Source organism: Homalodisca vitripennis, chromosome 5, assembly GCF_021130785.1.
Source record: "Homalodisca vitripennis isolate AUS2020 chromosome 5, UT_GWSS_2.1, whole genome shotgun sequence".
Taxonomy (NCBI): domain Eukaryota; kingdom Metazoa; phylum Arthropoda; class Insecta; order Hemiptera; family Cicadellidae; genus Homalodisca; species Homalodisca vitripennis.
In genome coordinates, this window is record NC_060211.1 from 139,467,337 (window position 1) to 139,481,947 (window position 14,611).

The window sequence follows — 14,611 nt, forward strand, 5'->3', positions numbered from 1 at the left end:
AATTACCTTCACCTTAGGGTGAAGGTAAAGCACCTAAGTGTTTATCGACCCTGTTGTCAATCAATGAATTTAATAAGTATTTTTGTGCCGTAGATAACCAGATCAATGTTGGATTAACAAAATATTATAAGCAATTAAGATTAAATTTGGATGTACATTGTGTTTTCTAATTTCACAGTGTAAATAGTGATATTATACACAAGGAAGTAATTACAATTTCATCAAATGCTGTTAGACATGATGGAATTCAACTAAAGTTTATTTAATAAATTTTTTAAGAAATAAAAGATGCCTTATTTGTCATAAATCTTTATCAAACTGTATATACCCTGAGCAATGGAAAAAAGCAATGATTTTGCCTTTATCAAAAAGAAGGTAATCCATTAGAATATAAGCGTTATAGAACCATAAATATACTGTGTGTTCTAGGTAAAATTCTAGATAAGCTTTTATATAGACAAATTTGTACATTCATAGAGAATAATATATTGTGTAAATTTCAGTATGGATATAAAACTAATTATAGCACTCACACAGCACTAGTAAGGTTAACAGACGATATCAGGGCAACCATGGACAATTGACAAGTGACAATCTTAATGTTATTAGACTTTAGCTGAGCCTTGGATGGGATCGATCACGGTCTACTATCACCAATATTAGAGTCCTATAATTTTAGTCAGAGAGTCATTCATTGGTTGGATTCTTACTTGAGTGATCACTATTAATGTGTAAAAACAACAAACGGTTCCTTATCTGAATGGGATATTAACCCAGTTGGTCTGCCTCAAGCCTGAACTCTCTCTGCATTATTGTTCTCACTTTATATAAATAGATAACAGATACCGTCCGATAATCGGATAATCGGACCGATAACATTGTATTTTGTGACACAATGCTCTATGCAGACGATTTGCAGCTGCACATACATTCTTTGAATGCAGACCTCTCAAATATTTTAGATTGGTGTAAAGACCATGGATTAAGCCTAAACATTTCAAAATGTAAACCCATTAATTTTGGAACACCACGTATACTAGCATTAACATATCAGATTAAAATTAATTAAGTAATAAAGAGCAAACCTACCGAAATAATAAATGGAGAGTACCTCTAAGACCTATTACAGATTTACCTGTATTACAACTTTTGCGGTGATACATACACTTTATGAAAATATATTTTGTAAAGTTTTCTTAATGGTGTGTAAGCATTTCAATGGTTTAAAATGTTAATCCCTACATGTTTTTCACAACTTTTTTTAATGTTGAGGCCAGAAGTGGTTCAACAGTTTAAAATGTTAGTAAAGAAATATAAATTGAAACGTTTAGGAAGTAGTACAAGTTATCAGTCTCTAGAATTCTTTCAATAGTATTCACCAGTAGTCAGTCTCTAATAATCATCCACTTAGAGTTACCAGTGGTCTAGTACCATACATAAAGCTTTTATAGGTCGGTGACAGGTAATAACGCTTTTTCTTTAGGTCATAGCATTATATAGTTTATTTTTTCATATTAATGTCATAATTATAATAGAATTATTGTCTTTGTCTTTTGGGCTGAAACTACTCATTTCTGTCACTAATCCTGTTATTTAAAAGTCACGTATCTTGCTTTAATAATTATAGTATAAGTTATCTATTGCTTTTAGTTACCATTATTGATATTATACACTGATCTGTCACTTGTCTACTCAGCCACCCACACGTCCATTTAACCCTTCGGTATTTACTGTTAGGTTACTTTGCTTGTAAGTTCACTATCACAGTATATAAAATGGAGATGTATGTCCGTTGGCAATAAATAAATTAGGCTTTGCACCTACTTCGAAAACTCATGTTCCAAAAGTTTGGTATATTGAAACTTAATTAAATGAACTTTAACTTAGATTAATAATATATTAATTCACAACCTCAAAGAGAAAAATCAGGGCTAAATTAAATATATACCAAAACAGGAAGTGTATATTTATCAGTAAGGGAGATGTTACCAATTTAATACTCAATTCCACATTGAATGAAAGCCTGACGTCACACATGCATTCAGACGTTGTTACATCGTGTAGCTACGATAGTAATTAAATTTTATTACCACTCCAATATTTATTAAAATAGAAGGCAACTGAATATACAATTGAACTACTACTGTAATGTTAAAATTTCATTCCTATTTAGAAAAATTTGAAATTTTGTAACTAAAACAATCAAAGAAACTAGTTTAATTATAAACATATTTTGTATTATATCATAACAAACACTTTAATATGACAGTAATGTAAATAAAAAAAAACACATTTTCAGTTTTACTATATCATCTTTTTAACGCATGATGTTACTTGTATACTATTCTCATACGCAGTATAATTCATTTATAAATATACTAGCAGTTACCCACCGCTTCGCACGCAATTTTCTGTTGAAAAACTGGAAAATATATCTATGTATTTTTTTTCTATGACATAATAAACAGTATAGAGATAATCGATAGTCACTCAAAGCTATCTAATCTACTGATCCAATTTAGATTTGTTTAAACAACAGAGGTTTGGGATCCCGAAGTCGTAAAGTGAAACAGTTTTAATAAGATTAGTATTTCTCTCCCACATTCCATTATAATTTTTTGAAGTTATTCGATGGTTTCAGTAACAATAAGAATTAGCCTTTTTATCCCAATGACGAAAGTGTATCTTACATCTAAAAAGATGCTGCGGTCAATATGAGTCTGTTCTGGTCGTTTAAATTCACCCCAGGTTTTTGTCACAATAAGTCACCCACCATTATCTTTTTATTTTCATTAGCAATGTAAACAGATGTTTCAGAAAGTTTGTCGAATAATAGCTGTCAACAGCTGTTTAATGCCAGTTTAATTTTAATTAGGAAAATTTATTACGGTTGCCAGTGGTATGCTTTAACACATTAATTTGTTATCATAGGAGAACACAACATAATAAATTTTATGCTGTAACAGTATCAAAACATTCAAATTAGACGGACAATTGTCCGTCAATTACGATGCTCAGGACACAGGATAAGGACACTCACATTATCGCTATAATTTCGTTAAAGTAACATATACTCTACCAACAACACTGAAAAGACTTTAGAATATCCATACGACTACATTATAAATCGTACTTCGAAATCACAATTTCTATAATCTTTGAAAACAAATCCAAATTTTTATTTGAAATGTTATGAAAAAAAATTTTCATTATATTGTATAGTAATATAACGTACCAATCATTGATATTGATATAAATTCTATAACCTCTAAAATAACAGGAGATTTATCAAAAAGTTTTGGAATAAAGTATGCAAAATCTTGAATATTATATTGTATATTATTGACATTTATACAAATCACTATTCACAATAGTGCCAGTGGTATGACTTAAAATATTTATTTATTATTATAGGAGAACTCATAATAATAAATAATATATTTTAGGTGTATCGAAACATACAAGTTACGGAAAATTCTCTAATTACGATGCTCAGGGCACTTAGGATAAGGACACTCAGGATGAGTATCGTATCCTTTTCCAAGGTTTGACACGAAAAACTTTCTACCCTCTTCACCTTGATCCAAAGCATTCAGCTTCGCCATTTCCGTAGTGGACAGTTGGAAGTCAAATATCTGCAAGATAAACAACAAATTAAAGGACATTTTACTAGATGAAATTTGACAATTATAATTATTTAATATATCGAATAGTACTACGGACATAACATCGTCAATTTAGAAGAAACCGTATTAAAATTAATAGTATTATTTTAATAACTATCAGTTGTATGTTTAAACAATGTGCATTTTTTAGTAGTAACAAATAGAAAAATTAGAATAAAATAATATAATAAATATAAAATAATAAATAAGGACTCAAAGACGTATACTAACATCCAGGTTCTGTTTAAGACGTTCAGGATTAGAACTTTTCGGTATGATCGCCACCCCAAGCTGCAGCAGGTGTCTCAGCAGAATTTGGCCTACAGTTTTCTTGTGGACCTTGGCTATGTGCACCACATCATCTTCTGTCATTGGAGATTTGAGTTGAGACCTTCAAACAGATTATACATATTACGTCAATTTTTTGAACCTAGAAAATTGAATTTCTGAAATCATTGCCTCCAAATAGGTGGCCATCATAATTAGGAGTTTTGATATACGAGTAGATTATACCTGCATACAATCTCTTCTACTGACACTGGAAACACATATAATTAGTGCCGTAAACATAAACATCACTCTTATGCTATATCTTTTATGGTTTTTATTTTAATATTTTAAATTAATCCTAAAATAAAATTGTGTAACTAAAAATCAAGGGGGAAAACAAGTACAGAAAGTCCTAACACAAAACTGTGTCTTTGAATTTGGAATGAAAAACGTATCTTGTCTAAAAAAATTATATTTGCTAGTTTGATATTGTTATACTTTAGTTTTAAGTACTGGATGTGATGAAATAGGCTACGTATTGATAAATTTGTGGGAGTAAATTTCTTTGAAGTGCTTACTAGTTTGTTGCTTTAATACATAATAACACTTGCGAAATAAATAAAACAAGAAAGCGAAGGCATAGCGCTTAGATTTGTACAGTAGTATATTTAGGCCTCTTAGCTCAATAAGTGTAAATATTATATCTAAGAATGCGTCATATTTAAATTATAAATGCACAATCTATAAAACTATGATTGAGCTTGTAGGCGAACAAATTGGCAACAAGAGAATTTGAAACAAAGAAATTTGTTAAGTGTACATGTTAAAGCATGATATTTAAAGACAAGGCATTGGATTTCCCTTACCAGTTACACCTATATATAGAGATATATTTTCTTCGATACCATCAATTTAAACAAGGAATGGTAAAACTAATATGTTAAACTGCTAGGTAACATCAATAAGTTCAGTTTACAAACTTGGTGCAGCACCAAATCATGTTTAAATGAAAGATTTATTCTATTAACAAATTTAGACCAAAATTGTACTTGAGCCAACCATGCGTTTCCTCTATGATCAATAGTTAAAGAAAACACTGTTCAGTTTGCGGATTAAACTTTCTATTTTACGGTTCTATTTCGTCAATCCAATCGTGATTCCCAGTTCCTAAGCGCAATAATCGGATAGAAAGCGGGATATATGTTATGTAAAATATTTTGGTCCTTACTACACAGCCGGAAAAATGTATACCTGTTTCCAGGCTTATTTTACGTTCATTATTTCCTTCCTCTAATACGTTTTAACATTTTGCATTGCATACAGCCATACACATCTCTCCAGCACCCACCAACGCTGTTAAGGCTAAAAATCATAAGTTGTTAGTTTATATTTCCCTTTTTTTCTTTCTTCCTTTTATAAAAAATATATTTTACTGGACTTGATAACCTTAATGTTTACTTCTGTACAGCCCTTTCGTACATTGTTCATTTTTCCAAGCAGGATTGTGGCTATAGTCGTTCTATTTGCAGTTTCCGCAGCCTATATTTTCTTTACTGTTTCGTCGAAATTGAGTTATTTGCTACAGACAGTTAAAGACAAATTCGTCTAATTACAGTGCTCTACTACGTGGCCGAATCTCTGAGTCATCTTGCCAAGCCTGTATCAGACTTGACCGTACAATCCTTCCATTCCTTTACTTTTACTTGGCGTATTCAAAATCCTGATAGAATACTACAAGGTGAACTTGTGTACTGGGTTTCCTGATACTTCTCTTACATTATAATTATCATCCCAAATGTCAAATCCCTTTTAAAATTCCTACGCATATGGTATCCTTCAATGTTTCTATTGTTCACTTATTACTTACATCCTTGTCTCTATGGTCCAAACTCACGCCGCACACCATAATTACAAGTGTCTACCGCATTGGCTTCTTAGCTCTCTATTTATTAATCTTTTATTTTCAATTTGTTTCCCATTTGTCTGTACCGTCTTCATCACACACTTCAATTAATAGTCTATCCTGCGACTAATGATCCATTTAATTTTCAGTCTGATTTGAAATAATCGCACAAGCACCAGAACTTTATGCTTTTTTCACAACCTCAATTTCATCTCTATCTTGTTTTGTTAGAGGAAGTGGTAGAAGAGAAAGAAAGAAGGAGATTAGCTTTGATCTCCTGTTTTTAACTTTGATTTGAACACCATGAACTGTTTTTTAAGAAGAACATTAAAAGTTTCATCCTAACTAGCTTACATTGATTTCTTGGACATTAACAAGAAAACTCATAGCAGTTTCTCAATTAAATTATATGGACGATATAACTTTAAAATTTTTAAATACATGATGTTACTTTCTTGTACTCACTCCGTCATGTTCTTGGGTCCGTTGAAGACGGAGACCGCAGCAGGAGAGCCGAGGCAGGCGTAGGCGGTGACAGGTACTCCGTGCTTTTCTCCCCACTCTCGTAGTTCTTTCTGCTGGAAGTATAAGTGGCATTCAACCTGTTCCAAAAAAAATATTACAATTCATTTTTGTTAGTCATTAATATACAATGACAAAACCAACACGAGTATTACGATTTAAATTATTTTACGCATTATTCATCATCCCATTTCACACAAATTACAAAACGCGTTATACAATCTATAAAAAAATTCATTGACAAAAACCATCTTGTAAAAGGCTAGTTTAGTCATTACGGGGAAACTTTAACTGCACCTGGTTTGTGGAAGGAGGGATTCTGGCAATCTTCATCAGGCGATCCATTTGGCGAATATTGAAGTCAGACACTCCGATAAACTTGGTCCTGCCAGCATCCACCTGCGCTTCCATAGCCTGCAAAATACAATAATTGCTGTTTACATATTAGTGAATCAACTATAAAAAAATATTTCCCTAATTATTAAGCGTGGGGGAAGCAATTTCAGGACAAGTATAAATTGCATACATCAGATGATAATAATGCATCACTTTTGTTTTCTAGAGACCAAGTAAGCGGTCAGAATGAATATTTCAGTAAATAGGACGCATTTTGTGTAATATCAATTTTGAAATACCACCATACTAAAATAGCTATTATATAAAATTATATGAAAGTAAAAGTAGCGTATATTCAACATAGCAATAAGACATTTCTGTATTGAAGGGAATAATAAAATAAAATTAAAAACATTAAAGCCTTACCTTCCAGATAGCCACGTGATCAGTGTTCATGTCTAGTTTCAGGTATCCATTCTGGTCTAATGGAAATAAAACTTCTCCAGGCTGGAAACCTACAGGTTTATGCAGAAGGAACAGATCTATGTAATCTAATTGGAGTGATTTTAGAGATCGTAGAAGATATTCTTCCACTAAGTCCTTGTTCATTGCAACCATTGGTAGCTGTAACAAACATAGAGATAAAGTAAAATTAAAATAAAAGCAATTATTAAATTAAAATAATTGTTGGTAATGTCCTTAAAACATCAATTAATTGTACTTACTGCTCTTAACTAAACCGTATGTTCTTAAACCAACAAACACGTCGGTACTAGTAACTGTTTTCTATGTTGGTAACTTGTTATTCAACCGATATTTCAAATATGATAGGTGATAATGTAGAACCCTTTTCCCATGTTCGCTTGGCATCGCTTACGTTCTCCGATTATTACAGTAATATTCTTTGTTTGAAATTTATTTTTAGGCATACTGTATTATGCCTTTAGACCTTAAGAAATTGAGTATATAAGGCTGGTACTGTAAAATTTAATACTTATAACGAAGGGCACACCTCCAAATGATATACGGAAGGTTATTATTAAATAAAATACATTTAATCTTTAATTTCAAATATACAATAATTACAGTTCCAAGGATACAATATTGAAAATACCGCCACATGGGCCGAGGCCTGTGCGTGACGGCGAGCTCTTATTTACAATAATGTTAACTATTTCCTTGTTTTAAATAATGTTTATTATGTTAATATTACAAACTTTTCTGATCGGTGCTATTAATGCTTGTGCCTCCCAAAAAATTAATTGTATGTAAATACTACAATTATAAAAGACCTGTGTTTCCATATTAGACGCAATTCAAGTCATATAAATAGTTTGACGCACTCTACTTTGGGAAATATAGTTAACTACTTAAAAATGGTTAAGGAAAGATTACATACCAATGTTTACTTAGAAATAACTGACCCTTATTTTAACCAAACCTTAATAATATACAATTCTGAGAAATAATTAATATTAAAAAATTTCCTGAAGAACAACAAAATCCTTAATATATAGTTCTTTGATACTTCTATTTTACCTTAGTAACGATAAAAAGTTCCTCCCTCTTAATCTTCCCACTGTCCAGCCATCTCTTGAGAGCTTTCCCAATGGCCGCCTCATTGTTGTACATGTAGGCCGTGTCTATGTGTCTGTAGCCGGCCTCTATAGCCATGTCGATAACTCTTCCCACTTCGTCATCACTGATCTATGGAAACACATATACATTTAATAAAGTGGAAAATACAGATTCCTTCAGTGTTTTCAAGATATGGAATTGTTTAGAAACATTAAACTTTGCAATATGTGTAATGGTCTAAGTTCATTTGAATACCAAAATAAATAATTGTAAAATATTAATAAGTATTAAGTTACAAATAGCAAAACACTGTTTAGATAGAAGGTGGTAAGTAGCTGCTAAATGTTCAACTAACATTATTACTTTTATTATAATAGTTCAAATGTAAAAAAAACACATATTAAATTATAATAATTAATTAATCTTAACAAAAGACTTTCTAAACTCCTATTAACCCCTTTGTTTATAAATTTACTACGAGGTCTTCTTAAAATCTTTGATTTTCAATGTTATAATCCCTGTAAATAAATTTTTAACAACAACTAAACGAATTTGTATAATGCCTTTAAAAAATCCTTAAAATTGTTCGTTTGTATTATGGAATAGGTACTTTAATGAGTTTTCAAAACGAATGCACATAATAAACTGCAATTACAAGATATTTAAGTTTATTAAACAGCGAAACAAAAAATTTAAAACGCTTATTCTAAGCTAAGTAATGATGTAAACTTGTCTTTAAAATTAAGTTTTTGTTGAACTTAATGCTTAAGTGTTAGAACACTTTATAATAGAGTGCATGTATGTGTACAGTACACATTTCACAGATTGTCTGTCACAAAACAGTACAGACAACAACGAGTATGAGTAAATCGTATATTAAATTGATTCATAAGAAATATATTGTACTTAACTTACAATGATCATATGATGTATCTAATTGTATTAACTGATAATATTAAATCATACATTAATTTCCACATGCTATTCTTGTGGTTAAGCTTTTGACTTTTAGAAAATGCAAGCCCTATACAAATTATTATTACCAACACAATTTTAGAAATTCAAAAATACATTATTTTTGCCCTTTTTAACATTTCTTATAAAATGTTTCACCTCTATCAGCATTTAAATGGTTAAACATGCCATAATGGCAAGGTTATATATTACTACGGGAAAATAGAATGCATTGTTCATCGCTAGTATTTGAAAGCGAAGTTTTCATCAAAATTTTACCACTATTTATATAAACAGACAGCCTCGAAAGTTAAACATGCTTTTAAAGATCATAGCTATAACAGAATAACCAATATTAATTATCACAAAACATGCAATATGATACATTGTATACCTTACGTAAAATGCCAAGCACGTGTTTCAAAATATATAAAATTAGATTAATCTTTTACAATGTTTTGTACATACTTCACAATGATATTTGAGATTTTAGAACAAAGTATGCAATCAGTAATGCACACTTAACCTGAATAGACATAAGAGTAGTATATCTCGGTAAATGACATTTTACAATTGAATTGATTGATGTACCAACGTAAAGCGGACGTCTCATTGAATACAGTCATCTCTTAATGTATTGCTTTCTAATGTGTACGATTCACAAATTTAGTACAAAACCGGTAAAGTTTAGTTACATCACTGAACAAATATAACGAGGCAATACTAAAATTAAAATATCAATTATTTTTAGTTTCAGATCTAAACTACAACCCTGTACATAACATGCTATATTGTAAAGGCATAAATCAGATCTTAATGAAAATTAATTTAAGAGTTAAGTATAAGAATACCGGGTAACAAGGCTGTATGTAGAAAGATATTGCCGAGGAAAATAATAATCAATATGATATGCATGGTTCCTACTACAAATTCTCTTTTCTGATTTGTTGAATACTGCAAAAATCAATATACAAGGTGTCCTGTAGGCGTCTTATGGTTTTCAGTCATTAGAATGGGATTACTACAGATATATGAGATGTAATTACCCCAAACAAACTACCCCGTTTGGATGTTAGGAGAACTAAAATGGGTTAGTGTCATATTTGCTAGTGAGTTGTAATTACCTCTAACAAATTACACTGTTTGAATGTCAGGAGAACTAAAACGGGTAAAAATAATACGTACTGTGTTTCCATCCTTTCCATATTACATTAAATTTTGGAAAACCCGCTTTCGAGTACTGCTGTAATTTTTACCTAATTCAAAACAAATAAGGTAACGTTATAAAAATATAGATACTTTTTGATTCAGCTATTTTTTGCTTCTTAAACATGTTTTAGTGAGAGATTAAAATCGTGTATTGATTACTCCATGGTACCATGAAAGACGTGAACCAAGGTCGTAATAACCGGTAAAGTTTAGTTACATTTCAAAACAAATAAAACGAGTCAATACTTTAATTTCAATATTTTTTAATTTCAAATTCAAACTCCAACCCTGCACATAACATGCTATATTGTAACGGCATAAATTATATATTAATGAAAACTACTTTAACATATTACTTATATAACATATAACTTTAAGTATAAGAATATCGGGTACCAAGTCTGTATGGAAAAAGATGTTATCGAGGAAAATAACAATCACTATGACATGCATGGTGCCCAAGTGCAAATTCTTGGTACTTGGTTTAGACATGTAGAATACTGCAAGAATCAATACACAAGGCCTCCTGTAAGCGTCTCATGTTTTTCAGTCATTAGGATGGGATCACCACAGATATGTGAGCTGTGAGATGTAATTACCACCAACAAATTACCACGTTTGGATGTCAGGAGAACTACAACGGTTGAATATCATATGTGCTGTGTTTCCATCCTTACATATTAGATTAAATTTAGGTAACCCGGTTTTGAATACTGCTGTAATTGTTACCTAATTCAGAACACATAAGGTAATGTTACAATAATAAAGATAGTTTTCGATTCAGCTATTTTTTACTTGTTAATCATGTTTAATCAGAGTTTAAAATCGTGTATTAATTACTTAATGAAGAATAATAGGCAATTGCAGTAGTCTGATATCATCATGATATTATACCTAAAGGAAGACAACTAAAAGATACTCTTCGTAGTGTATTAGCTGTCACTCAAAAACTCTCAGACATAGATTTATATTTTGAATGTAAGGCATATTTCATATCGAATACATTTAAAATAGAGTAACACATCTTTTCTTTTTTCATAGTAAAAATGTTACCAAATGTGTAACGTGAAAAATAATTGTGTAAAATGATGAGAATCTTCTTGGAAAATCTGTAAATAGCATTGTGATTATTTTTACCCAATTTATTATACTTTGGTCTTCCATTTTGAATGGGTTAAATGTTGTTTTATATAAATTACCTTAAATTATCTTTTAACTAGAGCTTTTGAAATTGTTACACAGGTTTACATTAAACATGACCTCTAGATTGGAGACACAGTCTTAATAAATGCTGATAAATTTATTTCTTTGAGAAGATTTAAGGGTCTTCCATTGTGTTCCATTATTATTGCTCTAATAGTGTAATATTCCTAAATAGTATAGCTACATCATGTTTCGATGTATATGGGGTTCATTATGATATTGTTACGTTGTATATATATATATATATATATATATATATATATATATATATATATATATTACAATTACTCATTTAACCTTATACTATTACTTGCAAAGACCGTTATAATTTTAACTTAAGCGCTTAACTTTATAATATGGAATAAACATTTATAACATTTTGGAACATGAATCACTTTTAATTCTAAACATTGAATTTTATATATGAATGCGCTTTTACGAGGAGAAAAGAAGCCAAAGAATTTAAGTTACTAACCATCTTCTTGTAAAACTTTTAATTAATTCTTTGTAATAAAGGTGCTTTATTTTTTATATTGGAAACTGATCTAACATTGAACCATATAAGTTGGTCCTTTCAAATGTTTCAGTTCCAGAAATCATATTTCGGTTAATAAAATTTATGAAACACCTTTTAAGTAAAATATACAAATATTCCTCTATACTTGCTTCCATCCGAGATTACGTTACGTATAACCTTATGTAAATATAACTCATTATAAATAATATTAGCTTGTACTGTTAGTTGAAAATATTACCTTATTTATTTGTTTAATCATCTCATAGTCATAGTTTAGTCAAATTCGAGTTTTCCATACATCTAGCTAAATTTTGCATATAAGTTTTGAGAAACAATTATCAAATAATAAGTATTGTTAAAGTCATGCATCTTTGTAAAACTTGGGATTGTCATGCAATAAAACCTTTCTAATATTAATATAGTGCAGTAAAGTTAAGACATACCTTGTCTTCTGAACTTCGTGTCAGGGTTCCAAGGCCGATAACTGGCATTTTCATCCCCGCAGCGGAAGTGATGACTGAAGCTTTAGTCAGTGTGGCAGCCATGGTCGCGTCTGTAGTGAACTGTAATAATCAGTGTCATTATATATAGCAGCTGTGAAGTGGTCTTATCAACCACTGATAGCCGATAGGAAACACCTCTCTACATGTGTCGTAGTCTGGCGTTATCTATGTAGAAACCCAAACGGTTTAATCTTCTTTACTATGGAGTGGTCCGAATATTACACAAGAGTCTAAAATATATTGACTGGCTACTAATATTGGACTACGAGTCATACTTTTATTTTATTAACATTGCTTACATTTAAGGTGGTGCAATAGATGTTCGGTTAGTTAAACAGTTTTCAAGTATAGTCTGTTATGATCCTACCTTTAAACTTAAACATTAATTTCTACAATTCTACAATATATATTAGATAGATAAGCCAGTATTTAGAGGCATCTAATAATTTATTAAATACGTGCATGAAAGATGACAAGAGGGAATTACATGTTTTTATTTATTTATTTATACTATTTTTATTTAAAAATAAACTTATTAAAAACCTGTACCAAAATAAAGAAGCTAAAAGGTATATAAATTGAGTTAGAGGGAATAAAAGTTAATTAAAGTGGAAAAAAATTTATATATAATTATCAGATGACATAAATTCTTATATAACATAATGCTATTTGATTGTAGCCATTGCATTTATTTCTACCCGGCACATCAATTTGTTCACAACTTTGGTAAGAGTTCCTAAATAAGGCGGTATGTGGAATAGGGATATGTAACTGACGAAATATCCCGTAGTAGTGCAGTCATTGAAGCATTATTGCTCCGAATTTGTTTACTGTGAACCGAATTGCATACAATTTTGGAATTAGTTTCATCTTATCCTTAACTTCAAAAGTGAAAATGATTTGAACTCCGCAACCACCCTGGGGGTGGTTGCCACCCCTTCTCGGTGGTGAAATTTTTGTTTTCGAAATAACCTCGGATATCGATAGAAGGCCTACTTTTAACCAAAAAATCATCTATAAAGTTTTTCAAAAAATCCAATACTTTTCAAGTAATTGGCAATTGAAAATTCACAATTTTTTCACGTTTTTCATCGGTTTTTTTGCTAATATCTTCAAAAATATACGTTTTATCGAAAATTTTGTAAAAAGCAAATTGTATCAGGTAAAAAAATGAACAATTTTGTTTTTTATAAAGTATTCTAAGTGCAATATTAAGCTAGAAATTAAAGATCAAATCCGTTTTTTTATTTTGTCTGAAATTTAATCGATGTGGTCAATGCCATCTAGCGGCGAGCAGATGCATTTTAGGCATTCTAATAAAAAAAGTGCTTTTTAGTGCTTGAAATAATCTTTAAAATGAGCACAACTAAAAGTCTTTTGCCCTGAAATAAGTGAGCTGTATTGCAAATAATAGGAGCATCTAATGTTTTTTCTTTTAAATCAATGGGTTTCATAAAGTGCCATTTCCACCAAAATTAAAATTAATCGTATTCCGCCTAGAATTAACTTTATTATGAAGAATTTAATAGATTGTATCAGTTTGGCTGCTTCAGGACACATATTTTTCAAAAAAGTCATGTTTGAAAAAAAAACTCAAATTTGAAAAGAAACCACCTTTTTTCATAATATTACAAAAATGACGACAGATACGTATAAAAGTGTTGGAATAAACGATTTAGGTAATTTTATGAAAAACGATAGGGTTTTTTTTGTTTTTTCTGTCAAACAAAAATTGACGGAGATATGATTGTTTAAAGAGCGCGTGGCAGCGCAATCACAGCCTCTCTTAAGCCCTTTAACCCTTCACCGTTTGAGAAAAAGGTGTTTACTACATATTGCAATAAAGGATGTTGTAGCTCTCTTAATTACCTTTACAATGGTGTTTTATAAATTGTGATAGCATAAAAATTGAAGGAGTTATGGTCCAAATACTTATCATATTTTTTTCTAC

At 30.5% G+C, this 14,611-nt stretch overlaps 1 protein-coding gene across 1 annotated transcript; it reads right to left on the reverse strand.

Annotated features, from left to right (window-relative positions):
• Positions 1-3,320: 3,320 nt before the first annotated feature.
• On the reverse strand, positions 3,321-12,703 carry LOC124363940 (1,5-anhydro-D-fructose reductase-like). Its single transcript, XM_046819212.1, has 7 exons — positions 12,601-12,703; positions 8,236-8,403; positions 7,123-7,320; positions 6,658-6,774; positions 6,304-6,440; positions 3,897-4,056; positions 3,321-3,635 (listed from the first exon to the last, which is right to left on the reverse strand). Exons 1-7 carry the CDS (start codon positions 12,700-12,702, stop codon positions 3,480-3,482), a joined length of 1,038 nt encoding a protein of 345 aa, XP_046675168.1. The 5' UTR covers position 12,703; the 3' UTR covers positions 3,321-3,479.
• Between the last annotated feature and the right edge of the window lie 1,908 nt (positions 12,704-14,611).